This window comes from Felis catus, chromosome A3 (genome assembly GCF_018350175.1).
Source record: "Felis catus isolate Fca126 chromosome A3, F.catus_Fca126_mat1.0, whole genome shotgun sequence".
NCBI lineage: Eukaryota > Metazoa > Chordata > Mammalia > Carnivora > Felidae > Felis > Felis catus.
Window position 1 is genome coordinate 114,439,473 of NC_058370.1, and position 24,717 is coordinate 114,464,189.

Consider the following 24,717-nt stretch of genomic DNA (forward strand, 5'->3'; position numbering starts at 1 on the left):
CCAACATCTGTTGTTGACTGAGTTGTTAATGTTAGCCATTCTGACAGGTGTAAGGTGGTATCTCATTGTGGTTTTGATTTGTATTTCCCTGGTGATGAGTGATGTTGAGCATTTTTTCATGTGTCGGTTGGCCATCTGGATGTCTTCCTTTGATAGTGTGTATTCATGTCTTTTGCCCATTTCTTCACTGGATTATTTGTTTTTTGGGTGTTGAGTTTGATAAGCTCTTTATAGATTTTGGATACTAATCCTTTATCTGATACGTCATTTGCAAATATCTTCTCCCATTCTGTCGGTTGCCTTTGAGTTTTGCTGATTGTTTCCTTCACTGTGCAGAAGCTTTTTATTTTGATGAGGTCCCAATAGTTCATTTTTGCTTTTGTTTCCCTTGCCTCTGGAGACATGTTGAGTAAGAAGTTGCTGTGGCCAAGATCAAAGAGGTTTTTGCCTGCTTTCTCCTTGAGGATGTTGATGGCTTCCTGTCTTGCATTGGGGTCTTTCATCCACATTGAGTTTATTTTTGTGTATGGTGTATAAAAGTAGTCCAGGTTCATTTTTCTGCGTGTTGCTGTCCAGTTTTCCCAACACCACTTGCTGAAGAGACTGTCTTGATTCCATTGGATATTCTTTCCTGCTTTGTCAAAGATTAGTTGACTACACATTTGGGGGTCCATTTCTGGGTTTTCTGTTCTGTTCCATTGATCTGAGTATCTGTTTTTTGTGTCAGGGTCACAATCTCTTTGTTGGAGTTCGAGCCCTGAATTGGGCTCTGCGCAGACACTGCAGAGCCTGCTTGAGATTCTTTATTTCCCTCTCTCTTTGCTCCTCCCCTACTCTCTCTCCCTCTCTCTCAAAAATAAACATTTAAAAAAAAAGTGTATGAAAGTATGGAAGGAAATATTCTTCCTAATATTTGAAAACGTATCTAATCAGCAGAGAAGTCATTCATATCAGGCATGTGTTTTCATTGTTCCACACTTGTCAGTTGCAGCCATTGCTTAGCTATGGACATAAGAATTCAGTCCATCAATAGATGAATGGATAAAGAAGATGTGAGATACACACACACACACACACACACACACACACACACACACACAGAGGAATATTACTCAGCCATAAAAAAGAATGAGAGCTTGCCATTTGCAACAGCATAGATTGATTTAGAGGGTATCAAGTGAAGTAAGTCAGAGAAAGACAAATACAGTATTTCACTCCAATGTAAAATTTAAAAAATAAAACAAACAAAGGAATAAAGAGACAAACAAAAAACCAACCTATTAAATACAGAGAACAAACTAGTAGTGGCCAGAGGGGAGGTCTGTGAGGTTGATGGGTGAAATAGGTAAAAAGGATTAAGAGTATATACTTCTTGATGAAGACAGAGAAATGAATAGAATTGTTGAATCATGTCTTATATACCTGAAATTAATATATCCCTGTATGTTATGTTATAAGAAACCATAGGAGACTCTTTTTTTTTTTTTAGGAGACTTTTTTTTTTTTTAATTTTACTTTTTATTTTTAAGATTCACACCCAAATTAGTTAGCATATAGTGCAACAATGATTTCAGGAGTAGATTCCTTAGTGCCTCTTACCCATTTAGCCCATCCCCTCTCCCACCACCCCTCCAGTAACCCTCAGTTTGTTCTCCATATTTATGAGTCTCTTCTGTTTTGTCCCCCTCCCTGTTTTTATATGATTTTTGTTTCCCTTCCCTTATGTTCATCTGTTTTGTCTCTTAAAGTCCTCCTATGAGTGAAGTCATAGGATTTTTGTCTTTCTCTGACTAATTTCACTTAGCATAATACCCTCCAGTTCCATCCATGTAGTTGCAAATGGCAAGATTTCCTTCTTTTTGATTGCCAAGTAATGCTCCATTGTATATATATACCACATCTTCTTTATCCATTCATCCATCAATAGACATTTGGGCTCTTTCCATACTTTGGCTATAGTTGATAGTGCTGCTCTAAACATGGGGGGTGCACGTTTCCCTTTGAAACAGCACACCTGTATCCCTTGGATAAATGCCTAGTAGTGCAATTGCTGGGTCGTAGGGTGGTTCTATTTTTAGTTTTTTGAGGAACCTCCATACTGTTTTCCAGAGTGGCTGCACCAGCTTGCATTCCCAAGGAGACTCTTAACTATAGAGAATAACAGGTTGCTGGAGGGGTGGTGGGTGGGGGCTGGGGTAAATGGGTGATGGTTGTTAAGGAGGGCACTTGTGATGAGCACGGGGTGTTGTATGTAAGTGATGAATCATTGAATTGTACTCCTGAAACCAATATTACACTATATGTTAATTACTAGAATTTCATAAAAATTTGAGAAAAAAAGTTTAAAAAATAAAAAGAAATTTAAAAAAGATGAGTTATTATTATAGGATATTTGATTTATTTAGATTTGACTTGCTCTTGGTCTTACTACTATGTAATAGTCTGCTAATGGTATTGAAGAGGAATGTATAAATTCTATTAGTATTACATTAGCAACTTCAAGTAAGCCTTGAATATCTAAATTTAATTGTCCTGTAGACCAAAAATGTTACAAAAGACTTTTTAAAATTTAAAATTGGAACATAAAGCAATTATGTGTTTTCTGTTGTCTTCTAGAGTTTGCATCATTAGCTATATTGCTTTTATTTTTACACTCACTTCTGTTATGTTTACCATAGTTTTATTTCTTTCAAAAGGTTTTTTTGTTTCAGAACATCTTGATTTTGAATCTGATCATTAAATTTAAAAATATTTTGTTTTTTAGCCACGCAGGATATACGTACTGTGGGTCTTGTGCTGCTCATGCTTACAAACAAGTGGATCCATCCATTACGTAAGTAATACATGGTTTTGTTTAAATGGGAGAAGGTTGGGAATTATATCATAACTGCTCTGTCATGAAGTAATTTGCTTTTGCATGCTTATTGTCATATACTCGATTTCATTAGGAATTTGACTTTTTATTTAATACCTTCTATAGATTATGAGAAGCTTTTGTATTGTTTTTCATTTCTGAACATTTAGTCTTGACTTTTCCTTTTGTTGGTAAATGTTTAGTTGTGGAACTGTTAGAAGGTTACATATTTTGGTTTTTAAAGTTTTCTTTCAAAACCCAGGAGATGAACATCTTTAAGAAGAATGCAGAGGACTTTGTTCTGTGTTAATCATTTTGTAATTAAAAATTCTTTATTGTACTTGTGGTTAATGAAAGAAAACAATATTTCATTGACAAGATGAAGTAGCTGAATTATTTTAGAATCTGATAGTGAACTTAATATGGCGTTTGAAGCATGTTAGCTCTTAGTAATTTGGTGGGAGCTCTGAAATTAGCTTTAAAATTTTTTTCTGGCAAATTGAGACTTACAAAGTGATACACTTAAAATAAGAAATTTGTGAAGTTTGAAAAGCTTCTGCTAGAAATAGTCACCCAAATTACTTAATTTACTGACTAGCAGTTTATTTAAATAGTTAATTCACAAATGTGAACCAGTATCAGGCTCCAGTCTGTATGCTAGTTATACAGACACTCTACACATAGGTAAAGTCAGTTATCTTCCCTGTGTCAAATGTTGATTACTAGGTTCGAGTTGTGCTAGTGGCGGTGGATGTAATCATTCCAAGGAAGTAACTCACAGCAGCCATGAGTTTAAAAAGGAAACCTCACCCCACAGCCTACTCCTTTGCCTTTGAGCAATTTGTTCAAAAGAGATGCTCTTTTTTGTTCTTATGTAGTGTGCTCTGCTCATTGTATCATACCTTTGTTGGAAATTATTTTTAGTAAGTTTTTCATAATAAATACAATAATGTTGCCAAATTGATGAAGTTTTGGTTAGCCTTCATTTATGTTTTGAGGAGTGTTTTAGCAAGTATTTAATACCTATTTAATGTACAATTTTAACTAATGTATTTCATATGTAAGAGCAAAAATAGATTGGAAAGATTTTCAGAAGCTTCCTTCATTTGATCCTGGGTCTGTAAATCAGTGATAATCAAACGTAGTTTATATGATAGCCTTTCCCAAACCTTTTTCTTTCTTTCTTTCTTTCTTTCTTTCTTTCTTTCTTTCTTTCTTTCTTTCTTTCTTTCTTTCTTTCTTTCTTTCTTTCATTTATATATATATATATATTTAATGTTTTTTATTTACTTTTAAGACAGAGAGAGACAGAGCATGAGTGGGGATGGGGCACAGAGAGGGAGACAAGAATTTGAAGTAGGGTCCAGGCTCTGAGCTATGAGTACAGAGCCCGATGTGGGGCTCTAACTCAGGAACTGTGAGATCACGACCTGAGCTGACGTTGGAGACCTGAGCCAATGTTGGACGCTTAACCAACTGAGCCACCCAAGCGCCCCTCCCAAACCTTTTTCTATTTGATAATGTTATGTAGAGAGATATAGAATCTATATTGGTAGAAGCAGAAAGCATGTATTAAATAAGTGGATAGAAAGTGAGAATGGGAAGAAAAAGAGAAAAAGGAAGAAAGCCAAGGACTAAGATGATGATGATAAAGTGAGTGAGTAAAGAGAGGCAAATGATACATGATGATGTGATCAGCCTATTTTTGTAATTAGTATATAATAATTGAATTTTGAATAAATCTAAAGGTCCTAATATTAAAAATAATTCACAGTCATAGCTGTATTCTCTTGAAGGTGGCTGTCCTTGAGATTGGCAGTGTTACAAAGTTCTTTGAGAAAATAGAGAAAGAACATCCTTCTGGGAACTATGAAAAGTATAGAGAAGAAATAACAGTCCAAGAGAGATTAAATTCTATACCACTAGCTTCCATTCTTACCTTCCATACTAATTCATTCCCTACATGTCAACCACGATCATCTTTTGTACTGTCTTGTACTTTGAATGGATCTTTTACCTTTGCATCATTTCATTAACATCTTACATAGAACATTTAGATGATATTTGTTTTTTTTTTTAATGTTTATTTTTGAGAAAGAGAGAGAGAGAGAGAGACAGATAGGGAGGGAATGCGAATGGGGAAGTGGCAGAGAGAGAGGGACACAGAATCCGAAGCAGGCTTCAGGCTCTGAGCTGTCAGCCCAGAGCCCAACATGGGGCTTGAAGTCACAAACTGTGAGGTCCTGACAAGCCGAATTCGGTTGCTTAACGGACTGAATCACCCAGGCACCCCTAGAAGATATTTGTTAATTGAGTTATGCCAATCTTTTGAATGTTGACATTTCATTAGAAAGTGCCAAAAAAACACATTTGTTGATATTACCACAAATTTCATCAGAAATATCTTTAATTATTGGGAAGCTGTTAATTTCATAGTCGTAGAAGTTTTGCAGAAGTCTAATTTTCACTGGAAAACTTCAGGTATATCTTGGGTAATGTTTTCTTTGAAGTGGCAGGCCAATTTTGTTCATTTTCTAGGAAATTTCTGCTAAGTACCTAAATTGGAATAGCCATAATTTGTCTACAGTCATTTTTTGAAGTAAAAATTGTGTTCCATGAAAAAAAGGTCTAGGTTTGGATTACACTCAAAAATCACACAAATGTTTTCCCTGAGACATAATTCTATATATATCAAAAGTGCTTTATGCATTTCAATCACTACAAATTTAAACATTTGTCATACAAAATATTTTTATAAAATTTTACTCAGAGTTCAAGATTTATTGGAAGTAAGTGATACTGGCCTTAAAAAAACAAGCAAAAAACCTTGGTGTGGGTGGAGGTAACGGATGTATGACTAGTAGTGTGTTCTGATTCCATTATCTTGATCACAGTTCTGATGTGCCAATGGTTTAATTTACCCAGCCGCATTTTTGTGCCATAAATGCAGATGGCAACATAGTGGGAAAGGCAGGTTCCTCATTATTACTAAAACGGTATTGATTTTGTGGACTTCTTGGAAGGGTCTTGAGGCATCTACAGTCCACAATTTAAGAAATGCTGTGATACCAGGATGATTGGATTTAGATAATGGGAAAGGTGTTGGGGAAGGCATTTGATTTTGGGGAAGGAAATGATTTTGAAGCCAAGCAGAAGGAACAGTAGCATGTGTGAAGGCTTTCGCCTAGATGGAGTTGTTCCAGTCATCAAAGAATCGCAAGACTAGTATCATAGACTATTGTGATCAAGGGGTGGGGGTGGGGAAAGTAATGCAAGACAGGGCTAGTTCACTGACACTTTAGAACCCATTTTAAGGATTTTAGATCTTATCCTCCAATTATATGAAAAATCACCGAAAGACTTTAAACAATTTTTTTAGCATTTATTTATTTATTTATTTAAAAAAAATTTTTTTTTTCAATCTTTATTTATTTTTGGGACAGAGAGAGACAGAGCATGAACAGGGGAGGGGCAGAGAGAGAGGGAGACACAGAATCGGAAACAGGCTCCAGGCTCTCAGCCATCAGCCCAGAGCCTGACGCGGGGCTCGAACTCACAGACCGCGAGATCGTGACCTGGCTGAAGTCGGACGCTTAGCCGACTGCGCCACCCAGGCGCCCCTAGCATTTATTTATTTTTGAGAGAGAGAGAGAGAGAACAAGTGGGGGAAGGGCAGAGAGAGAGGGAGGGAGAGAGAGAGAGAGAGAGAGAGAGAGCAGGGCAGGGGCAGAGAGAGAGGGAGACACAGAATCCGAAGCAGGCTCTAGGCTCTGAGCTGTCACGCAGAGCCTGATGCAGGGCTTGAACTCATGGACTGTGAGATCATGACCTGAGCTGAAGTCGGACCCTTAACTGACTGAGCCACACAGGTGCCCCAAGACTTTTTCAGCAAGGGAGTGATAGGATCTGATTTATGTTTCAAAAGGAGTAAAGGAATTTAAAAAATGATGCATTTAAGTAAGTTCTTTCCCATAATTATCATTGCTGAGTCTTTTCCTATTACTAAAACTTTAATTAAAAACCTGGAATTCAGGATGTACTTAGATAGTAATTTGATTTTGATTTATATCTTTCAGAAAGCCTTTCAGTTAGGAAAAGAGAGCCAAAGGAATCTTCTTTGTGGCCACATGTCATTTAGTTCTTCAGTTAAAATATCTCCACTTGCCAGGAAACATCTTTAGAGAATTACTTGTATTCCATTATTTAGATTAAATTGTTGAATATTTATAAGGGCAGATACTAAGGTAACTTACATATTTGATGCATAGACTATAATTCTTGTAGTAAGTAATTCCACAAATGTGAATTCTCTGGAGGTATTATACATGAACTACATTCCTTTCTTTCTTTTTAAGTTTATTTATTTTGAAAGGGAGAGAGTGCAAGCAGGGGAGGGGCAGAGAGAGATAAAGAGAGAGAGAATCCCAAGAAGTACCCTCATTGTCAGTGCAGAGCCTGATGCAGGGCTCAATAACATGAACCATGAGATCATGACCTGAGCTGAAACCAAGAGTGTGTTTAATTGCAAGAATTTTGAAATTAATTGAAAGAAGGGAAAGTGACGTTGCTTCCAATGCCTGTATTACTTATTTCTCTTCAAAATATTCCTGTGGCTTTGGTGTTTATGGATCTAGCAATCTAGCAAAAACAAAGAAAATAGTGTTTTTTATTTACAGTATTAATTTGGTTGGCATGTAGCCAACAAAGAGACCCATTTTGAGATTATGCGCTTTTTTTTCCTTCTTTTCATTGTCATGTAGCCTTTTTTAATTTTGGGGCTCATCACTTATAAGGGTTTTTTATTGATGTGACCTAAACTTTTTTTCTGTGTTGCATATGAGTGAGTTTCTGCCAAACTAGAAGGAGTCTGTTGGGTACACAACTGGCGAATTCAGATGAGTGGGAACTCTTCCCTGTAGGTGTTACCATTTCATCCAGGTTGGGTCTGGCAAAAAAGGTGAACAAGGTAAATAGTCAGGTACCAGAGGAGGCAATTAGACTTTACATGCTGACCTCTGATGTTTATTTCTGGAGTAGTGCTCCTATTTTGGTCACTATTAGAACCTTGCTACACTTACCTAGAAACGTATCTATGTCTTGAGTTTAAATTGGTGTTTTAAAAGTCATCTCATATTTTAATTATATATGATGGATTTCCTAGAAGTGTTCTGATTTTAAATATTCTATTCTTCTGTCTTTTCATAGAAATGCATTCCTCAGTCATAAAAATGCCTTCTTTTTCATACTTTATTCTTGGTTCATGTAATAGCCATCCTTAGGCAAGTCACCTGAGCACTCAGAGTTACCATTGTCTGTTTCCCACATTAGACTTTAACTTTAAAAATTGTGGTGATATTTATGTACTGTTAAGATAAGAGGACATACTGGTAGCTCTTTTGTTCATTTAGCATTGTAATTTGATTTGATCTTTGGTGTGTGTGTGTATGTGTGTGTAAATGGTTGTTGATTTGCTCATAGAGGTGATGACAAGAAGTGAGTATTAGTAGTGTAAGAAGAGGGGGAGGAAAGGAGATTAGAAATGGCCTGTGGTTCAGGTCTTATGGTTTTCTGTATATGACATCTTGAGGAAGTTTTGGGACTCTAAACTGAGAATTGCTGTTTCCTTATCCACAGCTTTCTTACCGTCCCCTCCCGCAGCCATAGCATGTAACATATAGCAGACAATAGGTTGTCTTAGCTGTAATTGAATTTTATGAAAATAAGTATATTGCCTAAGTACATTCCTTGACTTGCAAGTTTTTTTCCATTCTTTTTTTTTTTTTTTTAGTTTTTTTTTTTGATGTTTTATTTTTAAGAGAGAGAGAGAGAAAATGAATGAGTGGGGGAGGGGCAGAGAGAGAGGGAGACAAAGAATCTGAAGCAGGCTTCAGGCTCTGAGTTGTCAGCACACAGCCCCATGTGGGGGTCTAACTCATGAACTGCCAGATCATGACCTGAGCCAAAGTCAGACGCTTAACCATCTGAGCCACCCAGGTGCCCCTACTTGCAAATTTTTGATATGAAAAAACTAGGTCATGTCTCAGTCTTTGTCCATTAATTGAGCAATGAGTAGTAATTAATTTTTTCTAGGTACATAGCTTATCATATAACCCCTTCTTTCCCATAGGTTTGGTTTCTCGAGTCTAAAAGTTTGTGTGTATGTGTGGTGGGGGGAAGTTTCGTTCATATGAATCTGGGAAAACAGAGAAAATGGATAGTTTTAGAATTTAGATTGTAGGGATGTTTGAGGTAAAATGAGGGGAAGTTAATTTTACTCTTGATGTCAAGATAAAGGGATTACAAAGATTTAAGCTATAGTTTAACCCAGTTCTTTTCTTTAGCTATAGTGCAAATAACACATAATCAAATTTCTTTGTTTTTGAGAATGACTTTTACTTGAATGGGAACAGAGAAAGCTTATTATACAGAATTTTTCTCAACAAGATTCCCTTTTTCTCTGCTATGGTAGAAATGTGGAAATAACTTTATCAGAATGGTTCTTTGTAGTGATATTTTGTATGGAGTTTTATAAGTTATGCTATTATGTATTTCTATTAAAATTGTGGCAGATCTTCGGAGGAAAGGTTAGAATGTGTTAGAATTTTAAGATTTTATTTAATAGCTGAAATGTTTAAATTCAGTTAATATAGCTACTGACAACCTTCTGTATCTTAGGCATTGTGAATATAGAAATGATTTTAAGAATATCAGTTGCTTTACTGTAGATCAGTAAATCAATAACTAGTATGCCTAGGTGTTGAAAATGGTTCCTTTAAAGGCCTTCCAACAAAAAGACAAAGATAAGGAATTGAATTTAATTAACTGAGAAGAAAATCATTAGTGGGCATATTAGTTTGCTAGGGATGCCGTAATAAAATACCATGAAGTAGGTGGCTGAAAACAACAGAAATTTATTTTCTCACAGTTCGGAGGCTGGAGGTCTAAGATGAAGGTGCTGGTAGAGTTGGTTTCTCCTGAAGCCTGTCTCGTTGGCCTGCAGATGGCGGTCTTCTTGATGCCTCTTCACATGGTCGCCTCCCTGTGCATGTGCACCCCTGGCATCTCTTCCCCTTCTTATAAGGATACCAGTCACTGGATTCAGTCCTTACACGAACAGCCTCATTTTAACTTAATGATGTGTTAAATACCTTAGCTCCTAATATGGTTATGTTCTGAGGTACTGGGATGGAACTTCACCATAAATTTTAGGGGTGCATAATTTAGCTCATAACAGTAGGTAATGAAATCAGTCAAGAAGGAAAATGGTACCACGTGTGATTTTTAAAAATTACTTGTTTTTTTCCCTTTCGTTTAATAAGGTTTGTGTAGAAGTGCAATTGTTCTGTGCTTTTTGTTGTGTATCTCCTAGCCGGAGAATTTTCATCCTTGGGCCTTCTCATCATGTGCCCCTCTCTCGATGTGCACTTTCCAGTGTGGATATATATAGGACACCTCTGTATGACCTTCGTATTGACCAAAAGAGTAAGTATATAGAAATCTTATAGCTTTTAAACAGCTAAAGAGTTTTTAAAATAAGAATTGTAAGTTAATTTAAAAAATTGAAAATGTGAATATTGTAAGTATTCTCTCAGTTTTAAAGATAAAATTGATTGCAACTTATCTGCAAACAGCAAAAACAAAGAAAGGATATCTTCTGTATGCCTAAAAGACGACTAGACTTTTTTTGCCAGCCACAAAAATCTCTGTCAGGTCCACTAGTCTCCAGACTGTTAGTGGTTGCATCTGTATTGAGGGAAGTACCATGTACTCACTATACCACGAGACAAGAAGTTAGTATGCACCGTAACTTGATGAAAGATCCTGTACATGATAGTCTGCCTCTGTGTTATTACTTGCCTCATTGTAAATAGATTATGCTGATAATGCCTTTATTTCCTCTCAAATAATCTTTATGGGGGAAAAGAAATAAGATGGTACTTGTGAAACTCTGAAACAAAAGCTGAAATAAATCTCAAGTGTATTTTATTTTTAAAACATGCCTGTTACTTTGATATATTTTTTCCATAGGATTTTAGAAATCACATCTTTATTTAGTTGTATCTCACTTTATCCATTGAATGTATAAATTAAAACCTTTGACTTTATAATAGTATTTTTGGAGGAGAGAGGAGCATAATTTTAAAAATACAGAACAGTACAGAGAATAGTGTAACAAATATTCTTGTACTTACCATCCACAATTGACTCAGAATTTTTCCCTTATCTGAATTCTGTTTACTTTCCCAAAGACCATCTTCATGAACTTGCTGTGTATTCTTCCAGGGCATCAAATTACATTTTAAGTATGTTGTGTGCTTATTGTTTCTAGAAATTTTGGAACACATTCTTCTGTAGAATGAAAGAAGCCATTTGCAAAATAGATGATCACCTCGTTTTCCTATTTTTAGGCCTAATTTTTCATAGTTTGGGGTTTTCATTACCATCGAGTATTAGTAATTTGTTGTTAGAATAATTTTTACTAATGAAGCTGGAGTATAACTAGCCTTACTACTCTCTGTGATGCTCTTAGGGGACACACTTTATTTTTAATACCTTGGGGCATTCAGAAAATTTTGGTTTTAGATAGCATCCTAATGAGGGAATGGATGATTTTTAATAAGGTATAGTTTTGCAAAAAAAAAAAAAAAAAAGAGTTATACCATCATTTGTGTCTTTCTCTGATATTGGTAAACCCATTTATAAAAATGTTGGTTCTCTTCTATGATAAAACTATTCTTACTCATTTTACATATTAAATTTCATCTTTTTTTTGATACAATATCCAGTTTTAAGTTTGATTTATCAGAAGGGTCTGAATTACTAGATCATTTTAAGATTATTTATGGCATGGTACTCGTGAATTTATGTTCTGGGCTGCCCCAGAGGCCTAATTTTTAATTTTGAGGAATATAGCATGCTTCATAGGAATTTTCTGTTCCCAGTGTGGCAGGCATCTGAGGTGGGAAATAATAATCCCATAGATTTTATTATAAAAGAAAACAAAACATAAAAACTGTGTTATTAACCTCACAAGTAGGTAGATCAGTGGCTTTGCCATATTTTACTAGGAGTTCTAATCAACTATGTTCTTGTTGGCATATGCTGATTAAAGTCAAGGAAAAGCTTAGACCCAGAGGTGATTTTAGATGTAATGAAAAGAACTGATGAAAATTTTGAATTACTATTTTAATATAACTGTGTAATATATGAAAGTGCTAAGTAGTCATTACATATGTTATTGCTTTGGTATAGAAAAAGCTACTTTTTTCTTCTTTTTTTAAGATAAAAATGATGGAAATTATTATGTGGTACTTCTTTCTCTTGCCAAAGTGTGTAGTTTTTTGTTACTGAGTGGAGTCTCACAGAATAAGGATATACATTAATATATTTGTTTTACTATATTTTGAAATCTCTTTAGTTTACGGAGAACTATGGAAGACAGGAATGTTTGAACGCATGTCTCTGCAGACAGATGAAGACGAACACAGTATTGAAATGCATTTGCCTTATACAGCTAAAGCCATGGAAAGGTATACTGATTAATATAAGAAATCCCAGAGAAATCATAAATATTAATTTCTTTGGAATTATTTTCACTGGGTAAAATAATTTTTAGGATAAGGAGATATAAAAAAATTTTTTTGTTGTTTGATGGGCGCCTGGCTGGCTCAGTTGGTAGAGCATGTGCCTCTTGATCTTGGAGTTGTGAGTCTGAGCCCCACACTGGGTGTAGAGATTACTTAAAAATAAAAAGTCCTAAAAAAGTTTTTTTTGTTCTTTGAAATGATATAAAAATTTGCGATAGATTTTCCTATTGTGGATTGAAGTTGGTTTTGACTAGTTTGCCTATAAAGGCTGACCATATGAATTGATAACGGTTGTTTTATTGGGTGATAATATTTTAAAAACCTGTGTGTGTGTGTGTGTGTGTGTGTGTGTGTGTGTGTGTGTGTGTATTGATCTGCCTGTTATTTTATTCATTAGACATTTATCTCAGAATAACAGTTACATTCTTTTATGCTGTAAGTAAGTAATCACACAATTTTAGATTTGGAAATTACATAGAAGGTCATTTATTTCAGTCTTATGCAAAGTACATGAATATCTTTTAAAATATGTGTGACAGATTATTATTTGGGACTCCTAAAGGTCTTCCAGTGATAGGATGTACACAAAACTACTAAGTAGAATGAGGACAAGGACAGTATCTATTTTATTCTTCACTTGTATCCCAGTGCGTAGTGCAATGCCCATTACATAGTCATTAATGTATTTTGTAAAAAGAAAAATTTTTTAAAGAGCTTTCTTTCTTCTTTTAGGGCAGTATTCAAATTAGAAAGTCTTCCTTTTGTAGGTCACATTTCTCTAATTTTTCAACTGTTTCCTTTATATGGACTTAATATTCCGTACATAGTTTCACTAGTTCTAAATATGGTGAGATTATTCCTTCTGGATCTTGTCCCTATATTCTCTTAGTAAAATACAGGGTATATCATATAGGTTTTCAGTAAATGTTTTTTGATTAAATGATCAATGTAGCCCGAGATCACATTAACATTATTCATGCTGATATGGCTTACATACTATTGGCTAATACACTTGTGGTCAGCTAAAACCCAAGTCTTTTTCATACAGTTAAATTGAATTATTTTCTCTCTTGTACTTTTGGGGTTTCCTTTCAACCCTCAGTTACTACTGTTTAATTTTTTCTTGTTGGTTTTAGTCTATTATGGCAGTCTTTTTGGATCATTTCCACTCTTAATTCTGTTATCAAAGTATTATTTAACTTCTCTCAGTCTTATGTTATCCACATCTATACACAGTGATAACTATGATGAATTGTATATACCTGAAGAAGTTTCCAAAAATCAGTGTGATAATAAATTATAAAGAATATAATTTTAGGTTAATTGTGTTTTACTACATTCTAATTCTTCAGAAATTGTTAAACCAATGTATGCTGTTTATTTCTCGGAATGCTAGTATAATCAGAACACTCCATTCTTCAGTTACATAGAATAAGAGAAAACTTTTATTATTTCCTGAAATGTTTGCATATTTTGTTATGAAAAAATATATTTTAGACCTGGTAAATTTCAACACACTAGAACCAATACAATTAAAGCCAACAATATCCTTAAGGAAGTTTTAACAAAATAACATTTTTTGTTGTTATTTCAAAAGTAAAATGTGTAATATTGAAAATTTAGGAAAATAGAAACTTAAAATCAACAAAAATTCTTTTTAATAATTCCCCTTCTATTAAATGGTGTTAAATAACCACTATTAAATTATATCACTTCTCAAGAGACCTTCCCTCTCTCCCAGATTACATTTGCATCTCTGATACTGACTAGTACCTAGAAGGTACCTAGTGCTTTTCCTTTATAGCCTTTGGTGCACTCACTGTGTATATTAGTTATGTGTTACTGCACAAGATATTGCTCCAAAACTTAGAGGCTGAAAATCACAACTATTTTATTGCTCATAATTTTTAGGTCAAGAGTTTAGGCAGGGGACACCTTGCTCTGGTCCATGAAGAGTTGACTGAGGTAACCTGAATGGGGTTAGAGGATCCAAGGTGGCCTTAGTGCTGGTTTTTAGTTGTTAGCTGACCTCATTTGTTCTCTAGGTAGCTGGTTCATTCATCAACCAGGGCTTTTCTCTCTTCTTGGCTTCTGTCTAGAAGCATAGCCTGGATTTGTTTACATGGTGATTTTGGTAGCAAGAGAACAAAAACAAAAGTTTCTCAGCCTGTTAAGGGCTAGGTCTGAAACTACATGGCATTATTTTTATCACAGTCTCTTATTTATTTATTTATTTATTTATTTATTTATTTATTTATTTATTTATTTATTTAAAAATTTTTTTTCAACGTTTATTTATTTTTGGGACAGAGAGAGACAGAGCATGAATGGGGGAGGGGCAGAGAGAGAGGGAGACACAGAATCGGAAACAGGCTCCAGGCTCTGAGCCATCAGCCCAGAGCCTGGCGCAGGGCTCGAACCCACGGACCGCAAGATCGTGACCTGGCTGAAGTCGGACGCTCAACCGACTGCGCCACCCAGGCGCCCCTATCACAGTCTCTTTTTTAAAGCAGAACACAATGTCAGCCAAGATTTAAAGGAAGGAGAAATAGATTCCGTCTCTTTTTTTTTTTTTTTTAATTCTAGTTAGTTAACATATAGTATAATATTGGTTTCAGGATTAGAAATAGATGATCAATACTTTTCTTGATGAGAGAAGTAGCACGTGTATACAGGAATAGGAAGAATTGTTGGCAGCCATCTTTGCAGATGGATTACCACAGTTCTTCTGGTGGGCAATTCAGTGTTTCTCCAACATGCAGTATTCAGCCCTCTTAAGATGCCCAGAAATCTCATTCATTTATACCCTCAGGTTCAAAGTCTGTTGCCTTATGATCTGCATGAGGTTAAGATGTGGATGAGGCTTTCTGGGTACAGCTCCTCTTGATTTGGATACCTGTGAACTAAGAAGACAAGTTTTACTCCATTCCCACCCTGCCATACACACTCAGTATACAATTTTGAGACAGGAACACTTAATCACAATAGAGCCTCCTAGTGGAGAGTGAAAGAATGGCAGCCTCTGACCCAAAGCATTTCTGGAATCTGATCAGGGAACAGAGAATGTTCTTTGATTATGGCTTGTTTCTGGCTTCTGGTTGCAGTTTCATAATTCCTTATTTTTCTCAGCTCTTAGCTTGCTCCTTTGGGCTCTTGGCTCTACTCACTGACTCATTTTTATTTCTCCATAAGAAATGGGCCTTGTTTACACCTAAGTAGCCATTTCAGTCGGCTTCATGTATGTGACAGTTTGAAAACCTAAAGGCCTCTCTCTTTTCATTTGGAACAGTGTTTGTTTTAGTCCAAACGGATAGAACTCCATTAAATACTATGGGTTTTCTATTTATCAGTTTATAAGTGCATTCCATTAGACAAAAGTTGCATCCACAGTTCTTTCAGTGACAGGACTCTCTCTACTTTGAATCCCAAGTTAGGATCCTGTAAGGTTCTTAGAAGCCCTTTTGCCTATCTAAGAGAGTATTTAAGCCTTACCTTGCTAAGTCTTTCTGTTTTGGGGGCTCATTCAGTTAACTGTCCAACTCTTGATATCAGCTCAGGTTCTGATCTCACAGTTTGTGAGATCTAGGCCTGCACTGGACACTGTGCTGACAGTGTGGAGCCTGTTTGGGATTCTCTCTTTCTCCTTCACTCTCTGCCCCTCTGCTGCTTACTCTCACTCTTTCTCAAAATAAGTCAACTTAAAAAAAGTCTTTTGGTGGTCTTAATAAAAGGTTATACAGATGAATTTTTGATTTGATGATTGTGAGCCCATGGTTTATTGGCAGCACTCCGAATTTGATCTTTGTCTTTATGTTGTTTCTTTGACAGTCTCTTGCTATCTGTAGAGGCTAGTGATGAGAAACAGCTATTTTCCAACTAGGCAACTCCTGCTTAGAAATCTTTCGTTTAAATTCTGCATGTAACTCTTTAGCTCATGTTATTCTTCTTTTACCTTCTCACACTTGGCTATAGAGAAGCCAGTGACACTTTGAATATTTTGCCTGGAAATCTTCTTAGCTAGATCTACGTGTTCACTAGGTATATTTTTAATGTTCTAAGTTACTACTTGGAATTGTGTGTAATTATGCTAATTGTTCTGACAGTAAACAATACGGGCCCCTTTTCTCCTGGTCTTGCATAGCAGTTTCCTTACTGCTCTTCCAGTTTACTGTCTTCTTCTTGCCCTTTCAGATTCTGCCTGCCTCTGTGTCCTCAAAGCCAATGTTTTAGGTTTTCTGTTCCAGTAGTAACCTTTTTAAGCACCATTGTTCGTCTCACTTACCTATTGTATACAGCATAACAAATCACCTCAAAGTGCTTTTTTTTTTTTTTTTTTTTTGCTTATGACCCTGAACTAGAAATTTGGTCAGGGGTGAGTGCTGACAGCTCGTCTCTGTTTCATCTGCTGCCAGTTGAAGCAGGCTGATGTAGGCTGAAGGCTCTAAGATGCCTTCACTTGTTGTCTGGGGCTGTGATGCTGGTTGTCTGCTGAGGTAGCTTGGTTCTCGTCTTTGTGATCTCCCATCTCCACCTGTTGTCACTTGCCATTCAGGGCCTCTCTCTTCCCATGGTGTCCTCTTGCAGGATAGCCTTGGACTATTATGAAGTTCATGGCAGTTCAGGGCAGCAAGAAAGCAGGCTAGAATTGTTCAGGCCTTGTAATATCTAGGCTTGGAACTGGCACAGTGTCAGGCCATATTCTACTCATTCAAGCAAGTTTCAAGGCTAGGTTCAAGGGGAGGGAGAAAGACTCTACTTTTCATGGGAGGAGTGGCATGAGCATTCAGAAGTGGGTGGAATTTTCAGGGATGTTACCTAAAGGAAGCCTACCATAGTACCACTGCAGTTAAATAGCTCTTTTGGTGATTACCTGTTTGTCGCCTATCCCTGGTAATTCCCCAATCTTCTCTGTGCCTGAGGGCAGCTTGTCTTCACCTTCACCGTGCCCAGCTCGGTACCTGGTACACAAAAGGATTTCTGTAATTAATTGTTAAGTGAATTAATAATGATCTTCCCATTTGCAATACTTTCATTAAATAGTTTTCCCAAAATGAGGTCAGATGTTCTTTTTTATTAGCAGCTTTTCATATCATGACCATATTTCCATGTCATTTTTACTCTTTTTGATTGAGTATACATGGGCTTTGTAGTATATGTTTATGTAATAGTTTATAATCAATTGACCATTTAATTTCCTAACTTTTCTTTCATTTTTTTCACTATAATCATTACAGATTTTTAAAAATTAAATACCTAAGGTGTTACTTATAATTCTGTGTATTATCTTAAACAGATTTAAAAAACAATACTCATTTCAACTTTTAAAATAATAATGAGTAGTGTAAAGGAGAAAACATGATATGACCCATAATCTCCTTGCTTGGTTTGATCCTGTTGACATTAAAAAAATACTTGTACAGTACTGTACATGGCTTCAAAATGTAAACAGCATCAAAAAGAATAAAATGAACAGTTAAAGCCTCCCTGCTTCTCCTCAACCAATGTTGATTAGTAGTAGAAATTGTTATGCATATGCTAACAATATATGTATGCATATATGTTTGTGTATATATATATTATATATATAAGATTTACATACATATTTATTTGTGTGAATAAAACCTGCAAATGAGATAGTATCTTAGGTACTTTATTTTGATCCTTTTTTCCATGTATTATCTTTACTATTGAAATTCATAATAATTTTTATATTGCTAATAATTGTATTCAGACAGTTAATTTAGGATATGTAGAAATGATCCATTTTGAAAAAATTGAGTTAACTCTGAAAATTAACAGCACTGGATCTCAGCTCTTCTTTTTTTTCCCATTTTATTTTACTTGTTCAGTTACATTTAATGTCCCCCCCCCCCCCACATTCTTTCTGTGTCATACCCATGTACTGTTTGTTTGCAGTTTAAAATTTTAATTGTTTTTTTTGGCAATTTATATACAGTAAAATGTACTCTTTAAGGCACAGAATTCTGTATTGACAAATGCAGAGTTGTATATATCCACCACAGTCCAGATATAAAACAATTCCTCTGCCTCAGTTGCACAATTTTTTGTTCAGAGAAATGTGCAGAGTAAATAGAATGCTTTAGTAACTTTGAAAGTGTTCCATTGAGAAATATGGCACTCTAAAACCATTCATGTTCATTATAAAAATAGTCATCATTATTATCTTAGCCATTTACTACTTTTTGTTACTGCCAATATTTTGGAACATAGACAACTTGAAAGTACAGTACAATGTACTTAAATCTGTCCCATCTTCTGCTTTAGGTTCTAGTCAATCTTATAAATTCAGTGTGGTTAGGATTTGATAACTCTTGAAGTGCTTAGACTATTATAAAAAAAACCAGCAACTTGATTTTGTGTAGTTTACCCAGATATTTAAGCTGAAGTCTTGTAATTCTTATGTTTGTCCATATTGATTATATGTTTGAGTTCCTCGAGTGAGAACACTATCCGATGGCTTGGTTTGGTATTAAACACTATTAACTGAACAATTTTCTCTGTTCTTAATGTCTTGCATTAGTGTACATTTGTTACAGTTGATGAAGAAATATTGGTACATTATTAATACCTAAGTCCATAGCTTAATTAGGGTTCCCTTTTGGTGTTACATAGTTTATGGGTTTTACCAAATACCTAATGTCATGTTATCTACCATTATAGTACCATATAGAATCATTTCATTGTCCTAAAAATCCCCTGTACTCTGCCTGTTCATCCTCTCCCCCTCCACTCCCCCCAACCATACCCTGGTAACCATTTACCTTTTTACTGTATCCATAGTATATAGTCATATTGTTTTTGGAATGTCATATAATGGAACCATACTATATGCAGCCCAAGTTGGCTTCTTTGATTTAATAATATACTTTCAAGATTCCTCCATGTCTTTTTTTGGCTTGATAGCTTATTTCTTTTTATTGCTGAGAATATTGTGTTCTATGGATGTATCACAGTTTATCCATTCACCTCTTAAACGATTACTGGTATACTTGGATTAATATCTCTCACATGTGTTACTGCTATCTACTTATTGCCCTTGTTTTTTATTTCTTTTTTGCTTTCTGTTAATGTTTCTGCCTTCTGTGGTTTTAAGTGAGCATCTTATGATTCCATTTTTTTCCCCTCTAAGCATACCAGTTATAGTGCTTTTTTTTAAACCTTTGGTGGGTGCTCTAAAGTTTGCAACATACTTTTGCAGTGAATCCAAGTGCACTTTAAAACAACACTGTACTGTTTCATAGGTAGTACAAGTATCTTATAACAGTATTTTCTATTTGTCCTTCCTGTCCCTTGTAATACTGCAGTCATTTGTAAGCTATAATTACAGCATGTTGCTACTATTAAGTTTTGAAGGAATTGTTATCTCTTGGATCAACTAAGAATAAGAAAAATACGGGTGCCTGGGTGTCTCAATTGGTTAAACATCAGACTCTTGGTTTCAGCTCAGGTCATGATCTCACAATGGTGAGATTGAGCCCTGTGTAGGGCTCTGCTCTGACAGTGTGGAGACTACTTAGGATTCTCTCTCTTCCTCTCTCTCTCTCTCTGCCCCTTCCCTGCTCATCTGTGCTTTCTGTCTGTCTGTCTGTCTGTCTCTCTCAAAAATAAGTAAATAAACTTAAAAAAATAAGAAAAATAAACGGAAATAAACTAAAGATGTTGCTTTATTGCTTTCTTTCTTGATGTAGATCTGAGTTTCTGACCTAGATCATTTTCCCTTTTTCTGAAGAACTTTTTAACAGTTGATACCTCTGATTGTATTTTTTAGTACTTGCTATTTTGGGTTGAAGGAAGGAATTCTTTATCACCACCTCAGGAATACACGAGAAACTCCTTTTATGATGTTTGTTTAAATCACAAATTAAGAATAATGTATTTTATATATGGGGAGTAATTTTGTAGGCTAGTAAACAAAACTCATTTTGGCTCCCAAGTGGTGATTCTCCTCCCTTAAGTTTTTCTAGTTAATATGTATAAAAATTTGATTGGTTTTAAAATGGTTTAAGACCTTTCTCCTGTCAAGATTTAAAACATTTGGTTATTTTAACATTTAATATGTTAACATTTGAAATGTTATAGAGCTACCTAGCTGTACTAATCTCTGTGGAAAGAATAATGGGAAATAGACAAATAAGCAAACATGGTATATTTTTCTCAGCATATAGCCTGGTAAGAAAGTTAAAAAATGTATATAAATAAATGTAATATAATTCAAAATGTATTAAGTGCAGTTGAGTTTGTGGGATCAGAAAAAGGGGATGTGGGAACAGAGAGATGAAGTTAGGAGAGCACACAGGTTGCTTCATGGCAGAGAGAGCATTTGAGTGGACTTTGAAGATGGCTGAAGTTTTCTCAGAATGGGGCAGAAGGTTTCTGTGGGAAAGGGGCTTCTGTAAATACAAAGTACAGGAGTAGGAAAACCCAGGGCTTAAGAATAGAGAGCTACCTGCCTTGGCCTAATGTAGTTGCAGAAGGCTTGCCTAGTAACTGAGGTATGTCTATAGATTTTTTTGTGTGGCCTGCAAATTTAGAAAACATTTTCTTATATATATGAATGTTTTTGGTTGGCTCTTAGTCCTGCCACTTCCTGTTATCTTATACCTTATCCACCTTTTAACATGTATATAATGCCAGCCTGGAGCTGGAGGCATTTGGGTAAGTGACCTGTAAAGACATACAGTAAGAGGGGCAAGATTAGCTAGTTGGAACAGTGGGTTGGGACCATATTATAGAGGTCATTGAATGTCATTTTAAGATATTTGTATTTTATCCCCTGATTGGTATAGAGCTAGTAAAAGTTGCTTAGCAAAGGAAGGAGGACATGGTTGGAACTTGGAATCATAAGAATATTACTCCTTTTTTTTAAAGTAAGCTCCATGTCCAGCATGGGGCTTGAACTCTCGACCCTGAGATCAAGAGTCGCATGCTGTACCAACTGAGCCAGCCAGGAACCCCGAATACTACTCCTTGATGGTGTGATGGTGAAGGATGGATTAGAGTTGGAAAAGATTGAAAGAAATAGTTTAGTAAAAAAGTCATGGGACTTTGAACTAAGGCAGTGGTGGATGGGGTAGCAAACTGAGCAGATAATAGGAGACATTTGAAGATTAGAATCATAGAACTTGGTAAATGTTTCTGCCTGGAGCAGTAATGTGATTTTAAGAGTGCAAAAGTGAAATGCCTAATTGTATATCATTATCAGAGATGGTAAAGTTAGAAATAGGTATCAGTTTAAGGGAATATAGGGAATAGAAATGTTGACTTGTTCCTAATAAAATAGTGAAATTTCTCTATAATTTGGATTGCAAGCTTGGCCAATTTATGATAGGATTATTTTACTTCAGATGGTTGAGTAGTACCTGAGATATTTCTGCCCATGTAAAAAACCTTTTTTCTTAGTATTCTTATTCAAATGGAAATTAAGAAAGGCCTATATAACCTTTGAAATTTATTTTGATAATCTGATTAGATTTACTTACCTGATGATACAGCAAAGATTTATAATGACTTAAATGTTACTTTTAGTTGTCATTGACAGCTAGCTTACTTCCTCCTTTTCCTTTCTCCTCCTTCCTCGGTTCTTCGGTTCTGCTTGATGTTTTCTGGATCTTTTCAGTTTGTTCTTCCTTTGAGTGAGTCATAGTATTCTTTACAAAGTCTATATGTATGTCTCTGTGGTCTGAAGGTGAATTTGATCAGGAAGAAAAGATGAGAGAAATTATTTTTTTTAGAAGACTCCCTAAACCTCTGCAGTTATGGTTCCTTTATGCCACTTTGCCTTTAACCCAGTTTCAAGAGTTCCACCACCAGTTTCACATTTGAAGACTCACTAGAAGGACTCACAGTTTATTCATGGTTATGGTTTATTGAAAGAGGTATGATACACAACAGGACCAGCAGAAGGAAAAGACATCAGGCAGAATCTGGAGGAATCCAGGTGTATGCTTCCATCATTCTCCTTCTCACAGGGTGGGCTAAATAGAACGTGCTTCCTCCATCAGTTTAACACATGTGCAGTGTTTCTGGCCAGAAAAGCCTGCTCTAAGATTCAAACTCCAGGATTTTGTTTGGGGACTGGTCATGTAGGGACCCCCTGCTTGCATAACTAGCTCCAGCTACTGAGATTCTCTGCTCTCAGAAGGAAAGTAGGTGTTTGCCATTATCATTTTGTTTACAATCCAGGCAAGCTGGTACAGTGTCCCAAGTGGTAAAGCAGGCTTAATCACCATAGGGAACATTGTAAAAGCCAAGGGCCAGTCTTTACAAGCAGCCCCTTCTAAAAATTGGAGCAACAGACCGACTAGGTTTATTAACTCTCCTACAGAAGTCCCATTCCTCTTTTGCCAGTTCCAGCCTGCCATAAGTTTCTGACTCATTATTTTAAATGAAATTCTAACCCCCTTATAGCTTAGGTTTGTATTAGATCTTAAAATTTTACTTTCTTTCTGACTGTGGCCCCAGTCAAGGTCCTCAAATATTCCAATATAGATTTTTAGTGCTCTGTGCCATTAAGAATATTGGTGGTATACTAATACTGTTTGTTTTTAAAGAGAGTGCTCCTCTCTTGGTTCTGGGATTTCAGTTTCTTTTAGTTTGTTACACATCTTGGATGTATTAATTTTCTGCAGCATGGTTTAAGATACAGGACAGAAAAAGAAGGGATAAACCTTAACTCTACATTACTTAAGTGCTCACAAGAGCCCTGTAAGGCAAGTATTATTAAGTCTGTTTTACTGATGACAAAATTGAGGCTTAGGATAGTTTTAGGTAACCTACTGCAGGTAGCACAGCTTACAAGTGGCAAAGATGGGTTTTCTTTTTTCTTCTTTTAACAGATTTATTGAAAGATGATTTACATCCTATAAAATTCACTCATTTAAGAGTACAACTCAATGATTTTCAGTAAATTTACAGAGTTGGGCAGTCATTCTCACAATCTAGTTTTAGAATATTTGCACTACACAAAAAAGAAACCTTGTGTCCCTTTGAGGGTAGTTCTGGCTCCAGCTCTCAACCTTATGCAACCATTTATCTGCTTTGTCTCTATAGAATTTTGCATTTTCTTTTTTTTTTAATGTTTTATTTTTTTATTTTTTAAATTTATTTTTGAGACAGACCATGAGCAGGGGAGGGGCAGAGAGAGAAGGAGACACAGAATCTGAGGTCATATAGCTGGGTCATATAAATCTATGTTTTAACTCTATCAGAAACTGCCAAACTATTTTGCAGAGTAGCAGCACCATTTTATATGCCAGCAGGAACACGAGGTCTCTAGTTTCTCCCCATACTGGCCAGTATCTGTTATTGTCAGAGTACAATAACATTTTTGATTACAACCATTCTAATAGATATATATAACCTGACTTGGTGTTAATTTGCATATTTCCAGTGACTCATGATATTGAGCAACTCTTCAGTGTGGTTATTAGTCATTTTTATGTCTTCTTTTGTGAAATGTCTGTTCATATATTTTGCTCTAGTTTTAATTTGATAATTTGCCTTCTTACTGAGTTGTGAGAGATTTTACATATTCTAGATACAGATTATTTCACTCTGTTGAAGAGCAAAAGTTTTTGATGAAATCATTTTATCATTTTTTTTCTCGTGTGCATTTTGCTTTTGGTATCATATTTAAGAAATCTTTGTCTAGGGGCACCTGGGTGGCTCAGTCAGTTGAGCATCTGACTTGATTTCAGCTCAAGGTATGATCCCAGTGTTTGGGAATTGAGTCCTGAGTTGGGCTTTGTTCTGAGCATGGAGGCTGCTTGGGATTCTCTCTCTCCTTCCTCTCCCTCTCCCCCTCTCTCCCTCTCTCCCTCTCTCCCCCTCTCTCCCTCTCTCCCTCTCTCCCTCTCTCTCTCCCTCTCTCCCTCCCTCTCTCCCTCTCTCCCTCTCCCTCTCCCTCCCTCCCTCTCTCTCTCTCTCTCTCTCCCTCCTTCTCCCCCATTCCCCCATTTGTTCTCTCTCCCTATCTAAAAAAAAAAAAAAAAAGAAATCTTTGTCTAATTCAGGGTCACAGAGATTTTTCTCTTCTTGAACAGGAATCAGCAAACTATAGCCTGCAGACCACATCTGGCCCACAACTTGTTATTGTAAATGTTTTATTGGAAGATAGCCATCCATACCCACTCATTTACATATGTGGCTGCTTTCTGTTTACAGTGACACTTTGGCAGCTACAGAGATTGTATGGCCCAGAAAATGTAAAATATTTACTTTACGGCTCCTTTGAAAAGATTGTTGCTGACCCCTGTT

At 35.9% G+C, this 24,717-nt stretch overlaps 1 protein-coding gene across 4 annotated transcripts in view; it reads left to right on the forward strand.

The window, feature by feature from the left end:
- Positions 1-24,717, forward strand: part of MEMO1 (mediator of cell motility 1) — a 123,677-nt gene that overhangs the window by 73,512 nt on the left and 25,448 nt on the right. For 3 of the 4 annotated variants that reach the window (XM_023251975.2, XM_045054718.1, XM_045054716.1), the window contains exons 3-5: positions 2,765-2,833; positions 10,224-10,336; positions 12,273-12,384. In XM_023251975.2, the coding sequence (XP_023107743.1) occupies positions 2,765-2,833; positions 10,224-10,336; positions 12,273-12,384 (294 nt within the window). The remainder of the gene's footprint in view (positions 1-2,764; positions 2,834-10,223; positions 10,337-12,272; positions 12,385-24,717) is intronic. The other variant, XM_045054717.1, reaches the window with a different exon arrangement.